Source organism: Bos grunniens, chromosome 18, assembly GCF_055505025.1.
Source record: "Bos grunniens cultivar Pamir isolate PY7600 chromosome 18, Bosgru_T2T1.0, whole genome shotgun sequence".
Classification (NCBI taxonomy): domain Eukaryota; kingdom Metazoa; phylum Chordata; class Mammalia; order Artiodactyla; family Bovidae; genus Bos; species Bos grunniens.
In genome coordinates, this window is record NC_141182.1 from 15,501,055 (window position 1) to 15,524,992 (window position 23,938).

The 23,938-nt window shown below is 40.1% G+C and overlaps 1 protein-coding gene and 1 long non-coding RNA gene across 3 annotated transcripts in view; one reads left to right on the forward strand and one right to left on the reverse strand.

Moving 5' to 3' along the window:
• Positions 1-842: 842 nt before the first annotated feature.
• Positions 843-12,694, reverse strand: DNAJA2 (DnaJ heat shock protein family (Hsp40) member A2). Of its 2 annotated transcripts, none has more exons than XM_086350559.1 (9): positions 12,516-12,694; positions 11,029-11,088; positions 10,512-10,735; positions 8,136-8,216; positions 7,758-7,891; positions 6,012-6,208; positions 2,522-2,666; positions 2,259-2,386; positions 843-1,723 (listed from the first exon to the last, which is right to left on the reverse strand). In XM_086350559.1, the coding sequence occupies exons 1-9, from the start codon at positions 12,591-12,593 to the stop codon at positions 1,532-1,534; spliced, it is 1,239 nt and encodes a 412-aa protein (XP_086206685.1). In that variant the 5' UTR covers positions 12,594-12,694; the 3' UTR covers positions 843-1,531. The 2 variants fall into 2 exon arrangements, with proteins under 2 accessions (XP_086206685.1, XP_086206684.1); XM_086350558.1 differs by having other exon boundaries at positions 11,029-12,313.
• Positions 12,155-23,938, forward strand: part of LOC147353148 (uncharacterized) — a 37,336-nt gene continuing 25,552 nt past the window's right edge. Inside the window, exon 1 of the long non-coding RNA XR_015145431.1 lies at positions 12,155-12,293. This is a non-coding gene — a long non-coding RNA (uncharacterized LOC147353148). The remainder of the gene's footprint in view (positions 12,294-23,938) is intronic.

Sequence of the window (23,938 nt, forward strand, 5' to 3'; positions counted from 1 at the left end):
AATGGAGGTAGAGTGGATAGGGCAATAATTTAAACCTCACAGGCCTTGATTAATGTCAGGACCTTTTTCTTTCTTCAGGTTCTAGAAGACCTAGAAATAGACTACAAGTACTACAAATAGGCTCAGGGATGGCATATTTAAAATTTTTAATTTTCAGTTTTCTCCCATTTGTCTTTTACAAACGTATCTACAACTCATCTATTTTTTCCCTAAGTGTGTTCTAAAAATATCTACTCTGGAAATGAAAAGAAGATAATAGAAAATGAAAAAGCAGTACATCCTTTTCATAGTAGTTTTACCTGATTTTTCTCATACCAGCCTAAGAGTCTTACCTTTCTGTAAAAGAATAGTAATCAATGCTTCCCCCAGTCTCAAATATTCAACTTAATGGAGACAAGAGAATCTTTAACTTAACATTTAATGAAAACAGAGCATCTTAACAGGTTCTATGCAGACATGGTTCTAATACTGATTTGCTGTTACCTTATTTTTTTAAACAGAGTTGGGTGCGGAAATACAGAGGCCAGGTTAACTTGGCCCCAGTACTCAGGATCATGAGTTACATAACTTAGATGTCCTTGACTCTACAAAGCATTAATTGAAGCCAATAAAGCCCGTTTCTACCAATATATCAAACTTTCTCTTGTCTTTTGAAACTATAAAATGGGCATGAGCCTGAGGCATAAGCTTCAGGCCAATGGGTTTTTAAATACTGTTTAAGAACCAAAACTAGGATACATTCTCCAGTTTAAGGATAGATTTTACAGTTCAAATTATGTCCTTAAGGAAAGATTTTACAGTTCAAAATATGTTCTTCTTTCTAAAAATGTTGAGACAAAGAGTAATTTACACCAACTGCTTTTTATTATTCAGTTCCAGAAACCTTTCACAAGATGGTAAAAAAAAAAAAAAAAAAAAAAAAACCAAAAAAAACAGGTGGGGGCGGGGGAGAAAGAAACAAAGAAAAAGAAACACCCCGACCCCACCCAAAACTTTACAAACACAGCTCAGCTAATGATATTTTTTCCATTGTTCCCAGTCAGCTCCAAACCCATTGTGTGCAAAGCCCATTTTCCCATGCATCTAAATGATAGACACAGGCTATGAGATTCTTTATTCTATTTGTAGCAGCTTATGCAGGTGCAGCCAAACACAAAGCTTCAGGACAAACTGTACACAAACTTTACAATGTGGGAATTGAATTTAAAATATGAAACATAAAATCTACACAAAACTGATAAAAATCAAGCACAAATATCAGGACTGAAACTTATAACCCATGTGTGAAAGGGAGTCTTGTTTCCTTTCAAGTGCTTTATTCTGCTATAGAACAGTCGAAATGAAGATGTAAAGCTTTGTGGTTAGTTTAAATTATACACTCTGTAGATACTATATCAATTTTAAAAGTTACACATAGACCAACAGATGTCCATCAGTTCATCTGGGTTGACCAGACCCTCCAGCTGGATTGCGGCAAACAAACCAGGCCAATGTGGAGAGAAAATCCCCCTGTGCAAGTTGTCTGCAGAGTTTACTGATGGGCGCATTGCACTCCTGGTCCATGATGGCTACTGCTTTCTTCATCAGAGCTATCATTATAGGCTTCACGCCTCTGGCCGCCTCCTGAGCCCCGTGTGCTATCAAATTCTTGAAGCTCTACCTCCTCAGTGTCTCCAATAATATTTGGAACTTCTGGTCTAGATGGCAGAAGATCTTCTAATTCCTTCATGAAAATGAACAAAAATAAGATTAGCTTGAAGATTATTATCTACTATCAATTTCCCTTTTGATACAATCCAAGGTGTATGTTTGACAGTTAAAACCTTTGCACTTTAAGCCAGAGATCACAAAGGGATGACCCACAGACCAAATCGAGACATCTTTTGTGCAGCCCATCTACTGATTAGAAAACAATAAACAGATTTAATCGCTAACATTTAAACACTGGAAAACTTCACATTAGACATGTCTTCCTGCATGAACGACCAGGAGATGCTAAGCTGGGGTAAGAGATCTGCTCTGCAGAGTCCCAATCCTCCTACCCCCACCTCACACCGTCTGCTTATGCCTTCACTATTCCCGACTTGGCCCCATAAACTTTCACATCAGCTATTTCCATTTTAAAAAACAATGAGGCCAGACCATCAATCACTCAAATTAATAAACTATGTGATCTAATCTTAGCACCCAAAACAAATGGTAAGTGACAAAGAAACAACTATCATTAACCTTTAAGTCATCTGTTGCCTAATACTTACAGAAAGTTTATCTGGGTTGATCCAGTTGTTTTCAGGAAACTGCACATCAAACTTTATGTAAAGATCACCTTTTTCAAAGGGATTACGATATTGTGGCATTCCTTCACCTCGAACTACACGAACACATCCTATTATTTGAGTAAATAAAGGGGAAGATATTAAGAATTTTACCCAAGAAAGTGCTCAATAATAAATGTTTTTTGAGAGTCACCCACTGTAGAAGATTACAGAGAATCTTAGATCAGACAAAAATCAAGATTTACCTGGTTCAATTACTTTGCCAGGGGGGTATTTCACCACAATCTGACGTCCATCAAGGTGCTTAAATGTGAACTGAAACCCACAAAGAGCTTCAACAAGTCCTATCTTATATGTCATGTGCAAATCATTCCCGTCTCTCTGGAACACCTACAAATGAAGCAAACAAGAAATAGCGGGACTATGGAGGCATGCTCTGTTGTGCTGTGTTACTTGAATCAATTCAAAACCTTAATTCTACCATTTACTGCAAAGGTCAAATTGCCACCATCCCTAAGTTCTCTAAATGTATCAATATATATAAGGAAATCTAGCTATTCAGAAGTAATATGCTAGAAACTTCGATCACGAAAGAATTGGAATTGGGAATACAATGGCTCATAAGGCACAGCTGAAGCTTAAAAAACAGAACCAAGTATATTTTACAATTATGGCCCATTTCTGAACCATGAGGGAAAAGGTGTACAAGGCCCAGTGGGATTCTGTAGAGGCTAAAATTCAAACAGAAAATCAACAGGCAAGCATGGCCAGGAAATTTTTGAAAAACAAGACTAATGAGGAGATTACCAAGGACCAGACAATAAAACACTTAAAAGCTGAAATAATTTCTGAAAAATAGAGAGACTAGTATCACCCAATGTTACCCACCACTGTGGTTCTTTGCTGTACAACTTCATTATGACAGCAAAATCACCAAAAACAAACACATACCTATACTGAAAAATGATACACATGCATACACATTACTCTCAAAATTGCACTACTTTTTATCAGATTTACATTGTTTCAAGCTACAGAAGCCACCCTGATCTCATGGCCTCACAATTCCTACAAGTGTTGACAATTTTTAAACAAAAAGCCCCAAGCAAAATACAAGCTTGTTCATGAACTAGTTCAAACTAGTCAATTTTTCTTAAGAGGGTTTAGAATATTCTCAGTGGTATAAATTAAACAAGATGCTTAAATCTCATTTTGGGTTCAAATTTACGTTACCAGTCAATAAAACCCAGAAGGAAAAATCTTTGACCTCTTACTAGATGAACTTCCATTCTAGCCTTTATCATCGTCTATTTTCTACTTTAGACAACCAGTAGCATCTGCTATCACCCCACTCCAGTACTCCTGCCTGGAAAATCCCATGGACGGAGGAGCCTGGTGGGCTGCAGTCATGGGGTCGCAAAGAGTCAGACACGACTGAGCGACTTCACTTTCACGCACTGGAGAAGGAAATGGCAACCCACTCCAGTGTTCTTGCCTGGAGAATCCCAGGGACGGGGGAGCCTGGTGGGCTGCCATCTATGGGGTCGCACAGAGTCGGACACGACTGAAGTGACTTAGCAGCAGCAGCAGCAGCATCTGCTATTTGTTAGAAATTCCATGCAATTCCACTGTAGCCAATAATTTTAGAGGCTGATTTAGTTCCAAATGCCTCCTCACAGTTCCCAGCAAGAGCAGGTTATTCTTTATCTCATTTGATTCTACACTATCTTTCTGACGGATGAGTTTTGTTTTTAAGTATGCAAAGCCAAGTCCAGGGAAATCAAAACTAGTAGTACATGGGAGCCAGAACTTAAGTCTCTTGTCTCTAAGAACAGTGATTTCTATTTTGTAAAACCCAATATACTTACAGAATATTTCAACCCATAAGATGGAATTCTAGAAATTATTCCTCGAAAAAAAAAAAAAAACAAAGCAATCTAGGGACGCTTGTCATTGGTAGGTTTGGCAATACTCACAAAAGAACAAGATATATTGCAATTCATAGATTTTCACTTTCACAGATTTGCTGAGGCAATACATTTGACTACCATTCCTTGAGAAAGGCTAGTGTAGTAGTAAGCCAGTCTAGTGAAGGAATGAATCTAATCAAATTCCCAGAATCTGCATCTCAATATGGCTTTATTCTCTACTGGATTCTGAGTAATTTTTAAAATTTATTTGTAGAAATCACCATCATATGGGAGAAAATTTTATTGTGAACTAAAAAAGGTGGCTGACTTGTGATCTAGACTTCCAAAGGAACTCAAAATAGCAATGCAATCAAATACAAAGCCAGGATTCTGTCAAATGCTTCTATATTCAAGAACTAAGTGAAGTAAAGTGAAGTCGCTCAGTTGTGTCTGACTCTTTGGGACCCCATGGACTGTAGCCCACCAGGCTCCTCCGTCCATGGGATTTTCCAGGCAAGAGTGCTGGAGTGGACTGCCATTTCCTTCTCCAGGGGATCTTCCCGACCCAGAAATCAAACCCGGGTCTCCCACATTGCAGGCAGACGCTTTACCGTCTGAGCCACCAGGGAAGCCATTCAAGAACTAGGTGGGCACCAAAGCTCCACGCATGTTCTTCATGAATGAAAAGGTCTATAATATACTCCACGGCACATGTAAAACATACAGGTGCAATGGTGTAATCAAAATAACATACTCCAGACCACACTGTTAGCTCAGTTCATTTTCCCAAGTACATTAACACAGCAGTCCCCAAACGTTTGGGCACCAGTTTTGTGAGTTCTTCCTGGACTGTGGGGTGGAGGTGGTGTAACAATGTTCAGGCAGTAATGCAAGCATGGGGAATGATAGGGAGCAGCATATACAGCTCCACTCAAGGTCCAGGGGTTGAAGACCCTTCGTTAACAGATACAATACTGAGTCAGTCAGAAATTTAAAAACAGGGAGTTCCCTGGTAGTCATGTGGTTAGGACTCAGTACTTCCACTGCTGCGGGCACAGGTTCAACTCCTGGTCAAGGAACTAAGCTCCCACAAGCCACAGGACGCCCCTGCCCTCCCCTACCCCCAAAAAGAGAACGAGAAATTTAAAATGCAATGTTTTTAAAACTGAAGAACTTTTTTTTCAAGAAAAGCTCACATGGATACCCAGTATGTAAAACAAATCAACAAAGCAGTACTGAGGACACCGTCACCAACTCACCGACCGTCGAAGGAGCTCACAGTGAAAACTAAGCTGCCTACGTTATCTGGTCCAGTGCCTTATCTTCATAAACAAGGAAACGGGGGAACAGACACAGCAGGATTACTTAAGGTTACAGTGCCAGTCAACGGCAGAGCTGGGACTAAGGTCAGCTCCTCCTTCTGACAGCACCTGTCTTGCTGGTCTACTAAGCAAGTCAGTTCTTATGAACTCAGCCAAACCACTTAACAACTTCATCTATATTCAATGCTACTTCAGGGAACTCAAACTGATCTAACCTGTATCTTGGGCTTCTTTCATAGCTTAGTAGGTAAAGAATCTGCCCGCAATGCAGGTGATCCGGGTTGGATTCCTGGGTTGGGAAGATCCCCTGGAGAAGAAAATGGCAATCCACTCCAGTATTCTTGCCTGGAGAATCCCATGGACAGAAAGGCCTGGGGGGCTATAGTCCACACGGTCGCAAGAGTCGGACACGATTTAGCAACAAAACCATCACCAACCTGTATCTTGCATACAAGACACATTTCTGATCCTCTGAGGCAAAAATAAAACAAAAAGGAAATTACCTCATGCTCTTTTTCTTGTAGCAAAAGAACAATGTCTCCTGGTTCCACTCCTGGGGCCTGGTCTGCTTCCCCAGTAAATGTAATTCTCTGTCCATGTTTCATGCCTTTGTCTACGTGGACTTCAAGAATCTTGACTTCTTTAATCACTTTCTTCCCTTCACATTTTTTACAGCGGTCCTTTTCATTAATTACCTCTCCTGGAAAAAGAGGTCATTCAAACTTCCAGCAAGGGTACTATATTGCACTCTTAAGTAAGACAGGTCCTGATAACACCTTTATTCACTAAATAAATTTCCTGTACTTCTTTAAACTGCTACCTGAACTTTTCATGAACGTTCTTAGGAACAGAACTCACATCTTACTGCAGATTACCTAAAGGACCCAGCTACTCTATTCCAGAGTATAAAGTATCTTAAATAACATTATCTTACCTCCTGACACTACTTCCTAAAGTTAAAACAAAGCCTGAGGATCAAGCAAACAAAATGGGTAGTTAGACACTAGAACTTCTACAAATGCTTCATTTTTTGTCTTAGTTTCATTTAAATTTAACAATGGAGCGACAACCCAAATAAAAATTTAAACATCCTTTATGACTCCAACAGTTTTTTCTTTCATGTATTCTGAAATATTTGATCAGTGGTATAAGAAAATAAAACTGAAGTCATACAATAGTATATCATGAAAAAAATACCATCAATTTCTAATGTCTGATTATTGGCACACTTTAATGCTTAGGTGACATATAAATGACTTTAGGAACACTGCTTCTGCCAGGTATGTTCTGCAAAGCACCAGTTCCTTAAAATGGTAATGGCACATGGGAAAAGATTTCAGTCAACTCCAATTTCTTGAGTGGGAAATGTCAGCAACTTTAATAAGGTAAAATGCACTAAGACTCTTCAGGAGGGAAATATAATATGTGGCTTCTCAAAATTATCTTGTCACTTTCAGAAGCAATTTGGAAAAGGGTGTTCTAGAACTGTCCAATATAGCAGCCATTAGCCACCTGAGGTTATTTAAGTTTAAAATAATTAAAAGCTCAGTTCCTCAACCACATCCAGGTGGCTAGAGGCGACTACAGTAGCCATCACACACACACAACCTTTCCAGCACAGAAAAATCCTTTTGGACAGCACCGCTCTAGAACAGGGCTGGCAAACTAAGGCTCACAGGCCAAACTGGGCACGCTTGTTCGTGTAAATACTGTTTATCCAGAAGACAGTCATGCCCACTTATTTACATATTGTCTGTGGCTATAAAAGGGCTAAAAGGGTAGAAGAGTAGCAGTTTCAAAAACCATTAACCTACAAAAACCTAAAATATTTACTTCTGTAAAATAAGCTTCAATTATAACGATCTATCCTCAAAAGCTAACTAAAGTTTACAGTAAAATTCTCTACTTATCAGAATGAGAACTAAACAATTTGCTGTCTCCCTTTTACCTTTTAATACATAAAGGATAAGTAAACAACAACAACAAAATCCAAAAGGACAAAAAATTTTGCCCATCTTTTTGGAAAAAGACTAACATTCCACTCAACACAATATAAATTTACTGTTTATCGGTGTTCACTGGGCCTATGCAAAAGGAAATAATATCTTTGCATTTTTAAAAATAACTCTCTACCTTTTACAATACGATGAATATAAAAACACGTTGAAAAAGAAAAACTGTAAGCCTCTCCAATTTCTGCACCCCCAATCCATTCCAACAGAAGGGCAGAGAAGCACTGGCATGCGTACCTTCTCCATTACAGTCAGAACACACAGACTGCATCTGCTGCACCATCCCTGGAGCCAGCTGTCTGATCATGATGCGGACACCTCGACCCCGACAAGCACTACACTTCTGAACAGCTCCAGACTTCCCACCTTGGCTAAAGCAAGCAAAAGTATAAATTAGACTTTTTCCCCCCTAGGTCATGAAAAATGGGAATTGTGCTTTTCACCTTCATCTTCAACCCCCAAAGACTGGAATTTTAACCAACTTTCAGAGGTATCAGAAACTGTTCTGGGTTGGGTAGTCAGTTTGAAATCATGAATAATTTTTATTTGATATAGACTCAACAAGTTATTCAAACAACAGATGAAATGTATTTCATAACCAGGAAACACACTCACCCACTGCATGCACTACAGAGTACATTCTTGCTAAGCTGTAGTTTGGTTGTCTTGCCATTATACAGGTCTTCTAAAGATACTCTGTGGAGAAAAGAATTAGATCCAAATTTTGCCAAGTTGTCTTAAATACAAGAAAGCATTAGCTGATACAGCTAATTTCACTATAACCTTTTAAACAAAGAATTCAAGAACACCTTACATTAAGTCAACTGAGTGAGATTTTATTTTGTAGCTCAAATTGTTTATGGCTATAAATACTTAAAGCCAGAATGTAAAGGATCAAGCCAATAATTGATTGTGCTGTATTTTCTGATAAAGCTGATAACTACACAAATTCAAAACATTACACCTTCTTCTAGCTTTAGACAAAACCTTCACCTAATCCAACCCTTTGAATGAAGCAAAATTATTATCCTCATTTTAGAGGACAAAACTGAGGCACAGAGAGGTTAAGTAACTTGGCCCAAGATCACACAGGGAGTCTAGCTCCGGAGTCCATGCTCTACTTGTAAGCCTCTGTCTCCTTCAAGGACAATTCAGAAAGGCTACAAAGTTATATTACAATTTCTGGGAGATGCTCAGATTGGCTATCTCTTTAAAAAAAAAAAAAAAAATTGGCTTTATTATACTGTAATAGAGAATGGGTTTCCAAATAGAAAGCCTACAAGCTTTCAATGTCTGAAAAACCCAGAGAATTACAAGCAAAATTTGAGCAACTTTTACAAAAATTTCAAAGGGGTCCATGACCCCCAAATGGTCCAGATAAAAAGCCTATTAAAAATCCCAACTGATAAACCCCAACTTGCTTTTATTCACACAACATATTTGAACTGCAGGACCATTCATTTTCAAATAAACCTCAAAAAAAAAAAAAAAAACAACTATATCAAAGTCTCAAAAATATTCATTTACAACTTGAAAACAGCTTGCATTTAACTTGGTTTTACCCTTCTCATAGTGTGTGTTTTTTTTCTCATAGTGTTTTAAAATCTTCTTTAGTAGTAAAGTGAAAGTGAAGTCGCTCAATTTACTTTAAAACAAAGGAACAAAAGTATTTTTTAAAAAATTAAATAAAGGAACAAAAAAGTTAAAACTACCTGGCAAAGCACCTACATTATTCTGCAGCATTGGAAGCTAAAATTTTTGTACATTATAAATAGTGTAAGAATAAAGCACTTAAGGTCAAAACATTACCAACACTTCTAAACTACGGCATATCTAGACCTTAGACCAAAGTACTTGGTTCCATCAGCCTTTTATCTTCCTCCTCCTAAGAACCTTTAACCATTTACATGATAGGTAGGTCTTCTTTGCCTTACATATTAAATCGCAATTAGTATGCAACATCACTATATAAGAGGTCAGCAAGAAAAATCGTTATTTCAATAAACATGGCGAAGAAAGAAAAATGCGGGTAATGGTCTAGGGAAGCTGGCACTCTCCACCAGTGGGGCTAAACTGACACATCCTCTAAAGACAATATAGTTGTATTATCTATCAGCCTCAAAACACTGACACCTCAGGAATCCCTACCAACGAGAGACAAAGCTGTATATAAAGATACAGCAGCACTATTCATTATAGGGAAAAAACTGGTAACACCCTATAGAAAAGGGAATGAATAAATAAATCACGGAATGCAATATTATAAAGACATCCAAAATGAAACACTGTAATGAAAATTTTAACAAATCATGCTTTACAGTCCCCTTATCTACTCAAATGTATAAACTAGATAATACGAAACATTTTAAATACACACTTGAACTTCAGTGTCATGCATTTGCTAGTAAAACCATTGTTGGTTTATGAAAAATTAACAGATAAAAGATTTCACAGAATGTGCAAAGTAAAACAGCTATTTTCGTCTTGGGTTCACAGTCTAAGATTAAGGTAAGATACCATTCATATGCTGGCAGATTAATGTCAGGCCTGAAGCCAGCAAGCTCCATGAAAATCAATTTAGGAGAGCTCACACTGTGGATCAAGTAATACGTGACTGTAACATGTCAACCAACCAGTCAGATGGTCACTCACTTTCTAAGTTTTTAAATTAAAACTAACTCAGAAGGTTTAAATACTTCAGAGAAAAGAATCTTAATTGAAATTTTAAAAACAAGAAGCCTCAGAAGCATATACCAAAACCACCTTCCCATTCTGTAAAAACACTAACCATCCTTTAAGATCTGTCACCAAATACCAACACCCAGGTTATTAAATTCAACTTAGTCATCCTATGAGGACAGTATGGCAAATGGAAGACTTTTTTTCTGATTAAAGACAGAATATTTTTTGATACTTTTCCTCTCCTGTACTGAATACTTCTACTTGGAAAGAAAGTGCTTAGTATTTTTAAAGAAAAAAAGAGATATTCACTTGAGTGGATGCATCATGTCTTCTCCTCTTCTTCTGCCATTTCGACTTCTGCTCTGATTACCCATAAAGCTAAATAATCCTCCACCAAAGATGTGAGAGAAAATATCATCCATGCCACCACCTCCACCGCTACCTTCCCGAAGACCTTGTTCTCCATATCTGTCATATAGTTCGCGCTTCTCAGGATTTGATAGTACTTCATATGCAAAGCTTATTTCTTTGAACTATGAACAAAAAGGGAAAAAGGAAAACAGTTGGATTTTCAAATAAATAACTAGGGAAAGGCTACAGGAATCTAGAATTCATTTAATTCTAAAAAAAGTTACAGGTGGTCCTATTTACCAACTGCCACTACCCAGAATGTTAGTATCCCTATTATGAAGTCCAAAATATTAACATAAAAACGTGCTCTACGGGCGTAAGTGGACTTTCCTTACAACATTCCCTTTTTGTCCAAAAAGGGCAATTTAAGTTTAAAACAAAAATCTCAGGGGGAAAAAAGTCTCGAATAACTTACTTTGTCACCAGCATTTGGATTCTTATCAGGATGGTATTCTTTGGCTAACTTTCTGTATGCCTTCAATAAAAGATTTAAAAAAAAAAGGTTACATATAAAGACCAGTTTAAAGACCTGCTGAGTACTAACTTTCACATCCAAATTTCTGAGAAGCAATACTTCCATCGGCACTGTTGGACATTCCCATCTTAATACCATTTACTCACTAATAACAAAGTAAACAGTAGTTACATTAGAAAACATATTATACTAAAGACAGACGCAAACAATAAAACAAAACCACAGAGAAAAACAAAACACTGAAACATCCCATATTTTTACTGTTGTCAAACGTCTTTGATGGCCAGTAACCACACCAAGAAGACTCCAATAAACTCTAAAAAATTAAGCTAAGGTAAGAATCCAGGCTCATGATGGCTTCTCTAATTGTAGTATCAGGAAAAATCCAAGACAATCTCCTATGTCATGTTTATTTTCATACGGTGAATTGACTGTGGTCTCAATTGGCGTGACTTCAGTCTTCGCGAAGCTGCATACATTTGGGTGACTGAGCTATAAACCACTTAAGCGTTCATTCACAGATAGATGAATTATGTAATAGAGAACAGCATTTCCGGTAAGGTAACAGGAAGTCCTTTTACTCTGAACTGCACCCGTCCCACTGCCTAAGAAGCATTCTCATTTTTCTAAGCTTACAAATCCGGATACTCTAAGCCCCGTGAAGATGCTATGGGACTTAAATGTCTCAAATGCTTTGAAATCCTGCGAGGAAAGAGTCGCAGCACTGCAAAGAGCGATAATGAGGCCTTCTATTTATTTTTAGTCAGTGTACACTCAGGTGTTTGGCTGGGACCCATGGCTTCTTCCTGAAGCTGGTAGAGAACATCTGAGTTACCTGCCTACAGAACAATGCACCCAAACACAGACCCACGCCACCTCCGGAGCGACAGGCGAGGGAGAAGCTCCCCAGCCGCGGCTCCCAGGAAACATCCCTAAGCTTCCCCAAGCAGCCAGCGGGGGCGGCCTCGACCCCTCCACCAGGCCCCAAATCAGTCCCAATGCGGCTCGGGCGCCGACGTCCGCGGCGTGGTCAGCTCCTCTCCTGGGGCTAGGATGCGCTGGACGCCTTGGTCCAACCTGTTTTTCCAGGGTGGTGACCTCCGCATGAGCAAGGCCAGGCAGGCAGCTGCCTCCCGGGAGCGCCCGGCCTCCGGCGCTCGCCGGGGGAGGGAGGAAGGAAGCGTTTTCGTAGTGTTTGCGCAGAGGTGGGTTTTATTTGCTGCATCTGCGGGCGGGCGGGCGGGGACGGCGGCCCAAGGTCAGCCGAGGCCGGAGTGCGCGGCACGACGCGGGCCGGTCTCGCCGCCGGCCCCCAGCCTGGGCCGGCCGCTGCCGGCTCGCGGGCTGCCCCGCAGCGCGGCCTGGCCGTCCCAGTCGCGCAGGCCCGCGCCCCTGACACCTTGCCCAGCCGGCCCGCGCCCCAATACCTTCTTCAGCTCGTTCTCGCTGGCTCCAGGCGGGACGCCCAGGATGTCGTACAGTTTCGTGTCGGCCACGTTCGCCATGGCGGCCGGCCGGGCAGCGCTCAGGAAAGAAGGCGGAGAAGGAGGAGGAGCGGAACCGGGCCCTAAGCAGCGGCAGAGGTGGCGGCAGCGCAGGCGGAGACAGTGAGGAAGCGGAGGTGGGGCTAAACTTTGACCTGACGCACGGCGCTCCGTGACGTCGCTGCGCAGAGCCCGCCGCGAGCGCAGGGGACCGTTGGGGTCGTGGGTGGTGAGGAAGCATGCTGGGTACTCTTCTAGATTGAAGTTATGGGCCGCCAGATGAGGTCCAGAGTAGAAACCCGGAGAACTAACTCTTCATGGGGCTCTCAGGGACATTAGCTCTCTCCAGAGGCATTTATTGGGGGTACTGAAAGGATGAAGAAGCCGATGCGGCCCACGCCCGCCCCTTCGGTCCACTTCCAGTCCCGCCGTAGAGAAAGTCTGTTCCGGGCTCGCGGAGGTCGTCCTCAGAGTTAAAAGATGCCGCGCGCGGACCCTGTGGGTCTGGTTCCCTCCGGGCTTAAGATAAAAAACATCTTGTAGGACTTGAATGGTGTTTTCTATTAGGGCATTTTGAAGCATTCACCAAAAGTTGTGTATTAAACTGTTCAACGGTTAGCTGCATTTTGCCGATTTTTAATGTATTCCCCCATACCCCCTACTTACAGTGTCTTAAGGGAAATCATTTGTTTATAAATACTCTGTGTGTGTGTATACATATAATTTTTTAAGGCAGGGTCACATCCCCACATGTAATGAAATGAATTCATTTAATTCCTAATCTGCATTTGAGCCTAGTGGCTCAGTCATGTCGGACTCTGCGACCCTAGGGACTGGAGCCTGCCAGGCTCCTCTGTCTATGAGATTCTCCAGGCAAGAATACTGGAATGGGCAGCCATTCCCTTTTCCTTGGGATCTTCCCTCCCCAGGGATGGAACCTGGGGTTACTGCATTGCAGGCAAATTTTTAAGGGACTGTTTAGACTTTCACCATTGTCCCATGTCCTTTCACAGTTGGTTCGTAGCATCTAGATGCACAAGTTCCACCCCTTGCATCTGGATCAAGTGCCTACGTCTCTTACTTGGTGTATAATAACTTTAAAATTAGTCAGTCAGAGATCTAGATGGTAGCAGCAGCCTGGTTGGGCGCATAGTCATCTGATGATTGTTGCCCATGATTTAGGTTCAGAAAATGTTTGCCATGCACCTAGCCATGGACTTACCTTGTGGCTCAGCTGGTAAAGAATCCGCCCGCAATGCAGGAGACCGGGGTTCGATCCCTGAGTTGGGAAGATCTCCTGAAAAAGAAGGAAAGGCTACCCACTCCAGTATTCTGGCCTGGAGAATTCCATGGACTCTATAGTCCATGGGGTCGCAAAGAGTCCCACACGACTGAGCGACTTTCACTGTTTACCACGTGCTAAGATGTATGGCCTCCTGGTGGAGGGGAGTGTTACAGAAGAATAAGTCATAATGCCTAGCTTTTAAACTCACTAATGATTTATGAAGATAGAAAAAAACAACATCTTCCGATCCTTTGGAACCTGATCTAGTATAGTAATAAAGACTCCAGCACAGGCATCTCATTTAGGATAACCATTTCTCCCTGGCATTCCTCCAGACCTAGTTTGGAGGGCTTTGAGTGCCAAGCCAAGGAGTTGAAATTTATCCTGAAAACCCTGGGGAGTAATTGAAGTCATGATTCTCTTTTCACCTAACTCTTCTGTTTTTCTTAAATCCTGACCAAAATGCTGCTCTTTGAGTGAAGTCCTTCTTGACTCCATAACCAGTTGAACATTGCTTTCTTATTTGAATCCCCACTACCCGTGGCTTGTGGAACTTGAATGGTATTTTGCTGTGAGTCTGAGCTCCATTAGTAGGTTCCTTAGGGGAAATTCACTCTTCTGTTTTTGAATGCAGATGGTCTAGTTTTGAATGCAGTAAAGGCCCCAATAATTTCAATTCCTCCACTTCCTTTTCACATTTTGAGTGGTTCATAAGAGGCAATATAAAGTTGTGGAGGAGTTAAAACACGTAGGCTGGTAGCCTGGCTCTGCCATTTATTAACAACATGACCTTGAGCAAGTTACTTAACTTTTCTGAGGCTGTTGCCTCACATGTAAAATGGGGTTTAATAGTTTTCATATCATTGACTTACTCTGATGATTAAAAGAGTTGATATACAGTACTGAAAACAGGAGCTAAAACCAAGTAAGTATTAGCAACTTTTTTTGCCCATTTGCCTATGAACTGTCACCACATCTCTATTCATTGTCTTTATCTAAATTCTTGGCTTTCCAAGTGGGATTTCCCAACTTCATTTCCCAACTTCATTGCCTATGTGGAATAGTCCTCAGTCCTTCTTGGTGATCTCGGCTATCCAGTTCTCCCTGCTTGCTGATTACCAGATTCTCTCCTTCCTCCATCCATTCCTGTTCCACATGAGATTATGAACTAAAAACTTTGTCTGAATTGCAACTTTTGTATAGTTCATTATTTTATTTTCATCTTATTTTCTTTCTGTCCATAAAGAGTCAAACTTCTATTTGTTTCAGTTTTACTTAATTTTTTTTTTTGCAAAGGTTTTCCCTTGGTTAGATTTTAGCTTCTGTTTTCTAGTGAAGAATAGCTGGGTAAGTCCCACCACCACCACCACTCCCACCCAGGTCAGATTTACTTTACTACCTGACTTAAATCAGTTGTCACAGCTCATATTTTTATTTTCATTTACTTACAATAATTCCTCCATTTCTGAGCATTAATTGTAGTCAGCATTGTTATTTGCTAATGTTATAGGTCAACAAGTTATTTCAGAAGAGTTCTGTGTGCTTCAGCTGACACATGCTCTCCTCCCTGTCATCACATACTGAGTCAAACCTGGGTCAGGGTGAGCACTGTAACATTTTCAGCCACTGACTTTGTATTTTTAAGATAGCTCATTTATTTTAGCTCCATATTTAGCTAATGCCGTGAAGGGAACAAGATCTTTATCTCATTTCATGTTTCAGGCATCATAAAATGCTGAGTCACAGTGCATCTGAGGGCTGCTCTCACTAGGCAAGTGATTTAAAGTTTGAAGTTGGAGTGATTTCAGATTTCTGCCAGGTTTATATTGTTGTTCAATTTCTTTTTCTTTTTTAAATTTACTGTGCTTGTGTAATGTGGGATTGGGAGTGGGGTGGAGGTGGAGAAGGACTAGGGAGAGACTGTAGGAACCTGAAAGGCCCTTCATATTGTTCACAACTAAGTGAATACAGTACCATGAGGTCCATGCTTTTAAATAGTCTTAAATATACTGAAGCGACTTAGCAGCAGCAGCAGCAGCAGCAGTAAATATATGGTTCAGGCAGTTCAGACAGTAGTTTTGCTTTCTGCCTTTTACCTAACTAGTGTGTGTGTGTGTGCATGTGTGTGTGCACTTGAATGTTTATTCTGCTATTGTGTGGAATGTTCTGTAAATCTAACTAGTTTTGAATGTACAGAGCAGATGATGCCAGTTGAAATATTTGTCAGGGTATACAGAAGACATACCCTTGTCATGAGGATGTTAGTACAATTAGAATTGATGATTGTTGGTACTCTGAGAAAAAAAATTGTGGAGTTTGGATGGCTGGATAATCTGCATTCCTTGCAGTTCCTGAACTAGATTGTTTAGTAATAGTGCAGCGTGGTTATATAGGGTATATATGTATATGTGTGTGTATATATTGTACATACACAATACGGTGTTTCTATGAACTGCCTTACAGTCTCATTTTTGTGCATGTTCTTAGTTGCTTCCATAGGATACATTTCTAGGATACTGTTAATATTTTCATTTTGTCAATTTGCATGTGAGGAGCACATGCTTTTGTTCTGGCATATAATCTTAAAATATTCTGAAGTTGTGGGTTTGCTTAATAAAATGTCCATACCTTAAGTGTTAGAACAATTGTTAATAAACAATTGACAATATAGATTAGGAAAATCATCCAAAATCTATACTGACATTTAAGTATCAAATATATCTATATCTAAATATATATGTGTGTATGTACACATATACACACACATCTATACATTTATATACACACACATATACATATGGTGTACATCATTGTATAGCTCCACAGCTAACCTGTTAAACCCTGTCACGTCAAACCTTTCTTGTCAATTAGCACATTTAACTTTTCAGTTTGCTTATATCATTGCAATGGTATAGTAAGCAGACAAACTGGAAAGTTAAAGCATTTGTTTAGGGACAAATAATGGGGAAAATATGTCTATATATTTATCCACTCATTCAACAAATATGTATTATGGACCCATTTTGTGTTGGGCATTTTTTAGGGTAAGGGATACAATCATAAACAAAACAAAATCCTTTCCTTTACAGAACGTACATTCTAGTGGTGAAGACAGGAGGTAAACTAACAAGTAAATACATGGTATAACAGGTGAAAAAGAAGAAAGATAAGGAAGTATTGGGGTTGGACAGTATTTTTATTTACAATATTTGGGGAAGACTTCATTGATAAGGTGACATTTGAACTTTAAAGGAAGTGATGGAGTTAGCCACAGGAATATTTGAGAAAGCTTTCCAGGCAGTGGGCAAGCAAAGGCCCTAAGGCAGAACATGCCTGCTGTAAAGCATGTTCTTTATAGAGGATGGAGGCCAGGATGGCTGGGTAACAGCAAATGAAGGAGATAGTACAAGGAGCTAAAGTCAGAGATGTTGTCAAAGACCCAGTTAGGTCCATTGTAAAGACTTTGGCTTTTACTCTGAGTGTGATGGGAAGCCTTTAACAAGATTGACCAGAAGAGAAACAGAAACTAAGTGACATTTTAAATGGGGTGTGGGACCTCCCTGGCGGTCCAGTGGCTAAGACTGTGAGCTTTCAATGCAGGGGGCCTGGCTTCCGGTCAAGAAACTAGATCCCACATGCTGAAAGAAAGACCGAAGGTCCTGCATGCTGCAACTAAGACCCAGTGCAGCCAAATAAATAAATATTAAACAAATAAATGCATCCAGTAACTGTGTTGAGAATCTATTGTAATAAAACCCAAGGGAGGAATGACTTGGGCCCAGGTTGAAGAGGTGGAAGTTGCTGAGGAAAGGTCAGATTCTGGATATATTTTGAATTTGGAACCGATAGAGTTAAATCTGGGGTGTAATGGTAAAAATAAGCATTCATGTTAAATTAGAGATGCTTATCATACATTCAAGGAGCAATGTTGAGTAAGCAGTGGGTTTATAAGAATGGAGTTGGAAGGGCTGCAGTTTAGGCTGCAGTTTAGATGTAAATTGAGGACTCCCTCAACACATTGATGGTATATAACTTAAGACTTGCTAATCTCACCTATGATAGTTTACTCAGTAACTACACATTAGAACCCCTGGAGGAACTTTTTAAAGATTCCAATGTCCTCCCAGAGGTCCTGACTGAACTGATCAGAAATAGAGGAAGGCATTACATTTTTTAAAATAGTCTATTTTTGAATACTTAGATTGTTATAGTTTTTTTTTACATAGTAAATGTTTTTTTACATTACAATGTTTTTTTTTTAACATTGTAAACAATGCTTCTATGAACTGCCTTATAGTCTAATTTTTGTGCGTATTCTTAGTTGCTTTCATAGGATACATTTCTAGAATATTGTTAATATTTTCATTTTGTCAATTTACTCCTGAAGAACACATGCTTTTGTTCTGGCATAAAATCTTAAAATATTCTGGGCTTCCCGTGTGGCTCAGCTGGTAAAGAATCTGCCAGCAATGCGGGAGAGCAGGGTTCGATCCCTGGGTTGGGAAGATCCACTGGAGAAGGGATAGGCTACCCACTCCAGTATTCTGACCTGGAGAATTCCATGGGCTGTATAGTCCATGGGGTTGCAAAGAGTCAGACATGACTGAGCAACTTTCACTTTCACTTCACTGCTGAGATGGGAAAAGGACGTGGAATGATTGGCTAATACTCAGCAGGAGGGCAGAAAAATTGGCAAAGGGCTTGGCAATAGCCTTGAAAATATTCTAAAAGTGTGGGTTTTTTAAAAATAAAATTTCCATACCTTAGTTCATTCAGTTCAGTTCAGTCACTTAGTCGTGTCCGACTCTTTGTGACCCCATGAATCGCAGCACGCCAGGCCTCCCTGTCCATCACCAACTCCTGGAATTCACTCAGACTCACGTCCATCAAGTCAGTGATGCCATCCAGCCACCTCATCCTCTGTCATCCCCTTCTCCTCCTGCCCCCAATCCCTCCCATTATCAGAGTCTTTTCCAATGAGTCAACTCTTCGCATGAGGTGGCCAAAATACTGGACTTTCAGCTTTAGCATCATCCCTTCCAAAGAAATCCCAGGGCTCATCTCCTTCAGAATGGACTGGTTGGATCTCCTTGCAGTCCAAGGGACTCTCAAGAGTCTTCTCCAACACCACAGTTCAAAAGCATCAATTTGTTATTAAACAATTGATAATATAAATTAGGAAAATCATCCAAAATCTATAGTGACATTGAAGTGTCAAATCTTTTTCCTAGACATCGTACTTAAAGGTCTTAACATTGTTTAATCAGAATAAATTGTTGCTAAGAATTTCTTCTAATTAAACAATGTAAATGAACAGAATCCAGAAAGTTCATTCAATTCTGACTTAGTCATTAAGGTAGTCACAATCTGGAAGTCAGCTTAATTTTCTTATCAGATACCTTTTTTCTCAGTACATTTCATCAGGTTAAAACAAATCACGGTATCAAAGACACACAGTATAAAATGTTGGTACACAAGGATCAGGGCTTCCCTGTTAGGGAATTAGGAAGCTCAATTGCAGGAATTCAGACAGTATGGACTAGGATGCCAATGGTAAAAATGGAGAGGCGTGAATGAATTTGGTATCAGTTCAGTTCAGTCGCTCAGTTGTGTCCGACTCTTTGCGACCCCATGGACTGCAGCATGCCAGGCCTCCTTGTCCATCACCAACTCCCAGAGTTTACTCAAATTCATTTCCATTGAGTCAGTGATGCCATCCAACCATCTCATCCTCTGTCGTCCCCTTCTCCCGCCTTCAATCTTTCCCAGATAATATGGATGAATCTCATTGCTATTTCCAGGTATTTCTCCCTCCCACATTCCTGAAAACATAAAGCCTTTAGTTTTTAGTCACCAGATAACATCATTTACTACCTGATTGTCAGTTTATTGACCCTTATTATTCCTCTTATTTCTCTTGTAGCTCTTGGTTTGTTTACTCTCCAGCTTCACTTCTGTCTTAATCTTTAGCTTGAAACATGTGTAAATGACCCTTCTAACACCTTGGCCTCTCACTTCCTTGAACTCACATTCAATGGTCTTGTCCTCCATTGCCATGGAGCTACTTACTCTGGTGGTTTTATAACTTTGTCATTGCCAAACTCTCATTAATCTCATTCACTGATTACCACTTATCTTTCCACTCCCTCTAATACTCTGAACCCAACAATCTTTCAACCACACCAGGACTGGATTTAGCAAAGTGGAGACCATTATGAGAATGGAACAAGGACTTTTAAAGTGTATAGTGGAGAGATGATAATGTTTGATTGTGGATATCAGAATGTAGTACTATCAATGGATTATGGGGTCCTGGTCCTATAGGGGGATGGATTTGATATAGTAATAGATGTTTGAAAGATGAGAAAAATTGAAATGATTTCATATTTTAATTTGAGGCACGAAAGTGGTGGTAAAATCATTTACAGAGATGAAAAAGGCTAAGGAAGGAGCAGATTTGGTGGTTGTATGAATCAAGACTATTAAATATTTTGGCAGAGTTAAATTTGAAATTCCAGTATCTGACTAGAAATGTAGACTAAGGAATCAAATCTAATTAATCACTTAGAGCTCAAGGAAGAGGTCAAGGCTGGGATAGAAATTTTGCAACAGTTATCCAGGTGGCTTTCAAAGTCTGGGGAGTGGCTGAAGTCACCTTCTAGGCCCAGGGGAAAGGAGGAAAAACAGTCACAGTTTAAGAGGGCTTCACTTTCAATCTGAATAAGAAGGCAAAGTTCATAGGAGTTGAGGCTATGGGAATTTTGATGGGCAGTGAATTCCAGAGGGCAGAGAGGAAGAATTTCAGACTTAATTAGTTTAGACCCAATCGACAGGAATTTAAATTTTTACTACTTCAAATTTTTTCCAATTCAAATCTGGTGTGATCTGGCTATGAAAACTCTTGAATGGTTTATTGTTGTTGTTGTTCAGTTACTCGGTCATGTCCGACACTGCAGTCCCATGAACTGCAGCACACCAGGCTTCCCTGTCCTTCACCATCTCCCGGAGTTTGTTCAAACTCATGTCCATCGAGTTGGTGATGCCATTCAGCCACCTCATCCTCTGTTATCCCCTTCCCCTCCTGCCTTCAATCTTTCCCAGCATCAGGGTCTTTTCCAATGAGTCAGCTCTTCGCAGCAGGTGGCCAAAGTATTGTAGTTTCAGCTTCAGCATCTGTCCTTTCAATGAATATTCAGGACTAATTTCCTTTAGAATAGACTGGTTGGATCTCCTTGCAGTCCAAGGGTCTCTCAAGAGTCTTCTCCAACACCACAATTCAAAAACATCAATTCTTTAGCACTCAATCTTCTTTATGGTCCAGCTCTCACATCCATACATGACTACTGGAAAAAAACCATAGCTTTGGTTTTTCCAGAATGGAAAATGGTTTTCCAGGACGGTTTATTGCAGAACTTTAATTAAATCAAAATATGTTGGCTATCTTTCCAATTCTAGTGTAATCAAGAGTCCTAACACCTTCTCTTTAAATATCTGGGTCTGAAGGATTTATCAGTTTCTTAGAGGAAAAAGAAAGAAAGAAAAAGAAAACTTGATTCAGCCTACCTTAGAGTAGGCTGAATGAGTAGACTTAAATGATTATAATCATTTAATCATTTCATTAGATGATTTTCAAATCACCTATTCTTCAGTTTCATCTATCTCAACTTAAATGTTCTTATACCTATGAATTTATGAATGTAGACATCTTGGTGACAATAAAGTTATTTTAAAATTTATTTTAATTAATATATTTATGTCATTCAAAATTATACAAGGAGAAATCTTGCTTCCATCCCTGTCCTCTTCACCCCTGTTTACCTCATACAAATTGCCTGTATTTCTTGTCTTTCCATCATTTTTTTATACAAGTCAAGCAATTTAAATTTGTATTCTTATCTCCACTTCTTTTTAATATAGAAGTATAATGCTATAAATATATGCTTTGCTCTGTACTGTATTTGAACTAAAATCCTCAAAATCCTTCCACATCAGTACATAGAGATTTTCCTCATTCTTTTTTTCTCTCATAATAGTAAAAGATGTTTATCAGTTTTCACAATCAATAACTAGACAAAAAATAAAAGATAATTACAATTGCAAGCCATAATGGGAACATGATTAACTTAACAATATAAAATAATCACATGCTATTTGGCAGGGGGTGTCAAGCAGAGTGATGTGGTAAGTGGAAGTGCATACATGCGCTTCATCCACCCAGCCAATGTCTTTTTCGGTTGTTGCGTTTAATCCATTTACATTTAAGGTAGTTATCAATATGTATGGGCTTCCCTCATAGCTCAGTCGGTAAAGAATCTGCCTGCAATGCAGGAGACCTGGGTTCAATTCCTGAGTTGGGAAGATTCCCCTGGAGAAGGTAATGGCCATCCACCGCAGTATTCTTGCCTGGAAAATCCCATGGACAGAGCAGCCTGGAGGAGTACAGTCCATGGGTTCGCAAGAGTCAGACACGACTTAGCAACTAAACCACCAAACCACCATCAATATGTATGATCCTATTACTGTTTTCTTAATTGTTTTGGGTTTATTTTCTTTAGGGCTTTTCCTTTCCTTGTGTTTCCTTCCTAGTGAAGTTCCTTTAGCAATTTGTTGTAAAGCTGGTTTGGTGGTGCTGAATTCTTTTAACTTTTGCTTGTCTGGAAATATTTTGATTTCTCCAACAAATCTGAAGGAGAGTCTTGCTGGGTAGAGTATTCTTAGCTGTAAGTTCTTCCCTTTCATCACTTTAAATATATCGTGCCATTCCCTTCTGGCTTGTAGAGTTTCTATTGAGAAATCAGCTGGTAGCCTAATGGGAGTTCCCTTGTATGTTATTTATCATTTTTCCCTTGTTGCTTTCAATATTTTATCTCTGTCTTTAATTTTTGTCAGTTTGATTACTATATGTCTCAGTGTGTGTCTCCTTGGGTTTATCCTTTCTGGGACTCTGTGCTTCCTGGACTTCGTTGACTATTTCCTGTCCCATATTCAGGAAGTTTTCAGCTATTATCTCTTCAAATAGTTTCCTAGAAAACAAAAATATTTCTCAGGACCTTTCTCTTTCTCTTCTCCTTCTGGGACCCCTCTACTGCGAATGTTTGTGCATTTGATGTTGTCCCAGAGATCTCTTAGGCTGTCTTCATTTCTTTTCATTCTTTTTTCTATATTCTGTTCTCTGGCAGTGATTTCCACCATTCTGATGGGAGGGACTGGTGGTAGGAAAAACTGGGTCTTGCTCTGGTAGGCAGGGTCTTGCTCAGTAAAGCTTTAACCCAATTATCTGGTGATAGATGGGGTTGCACTCCCTCCCTGGTAGTTGTTTGGCCTGAGGTGACCCAGCGCTGGGGCCTAGGGCTGTGTGGTAGGGTTAATGGTGAACTCCAAGGGGATTTATGCCAAGAGGGACCTGTCAGTGCCCCCATCCCTATGGTGAGCCCCTGCCAACCCAGGCCCTGCAACACTAGCAGGGAGTTTTGGTTCAGTCTCCTGTGATGACTGGTCCTCTCCTCTGGGTTTAGGAGCATGCAAAATTTTGTTTGTGCCCTCTAAGACTGAGCTCTGTGTTTCCCTCAGTCCTCTGGAAGGCCTATAATCAAAACCCACTGGCCCTGCAGACCAGATTCCCTGGGATTCCCAGTCCCTTTGTCGGATCCCCAGGCTGGGAAGTCTGACAGGGGGTTCAGAACCTTCATAATAGTGGGAGAACTTCTTTGGTATTATTATTCTCCAGTCTGTGGTTCACCCACCTGGCAGGTATGGGATTTGATTTTATCAATATTGCGCTCCTCCTACCTTCTCACTGCAGCTTCTTCTTTGACTTTGGACGTGGGGTATCTTTTTTTGGTGGGTTCCAGTGTCCCCCTGCTGATGGTTGTTCAAAGCTAGTTGCAATTTTGGAGCTCTCGCAGGCGGAGATGAGCACACGTCCTTCTACTCAACCATCTTGAACTCTTCATTCTTTTTTGTAGCAACATACATTGTGAGAACGTACCATGATTTATTTAATTAGCTCTTTTTGATGGACAATTGACCTGTTATCTGGTAACTAAGATATGTATCTATCCCAGAGATGAAAATACCTTAG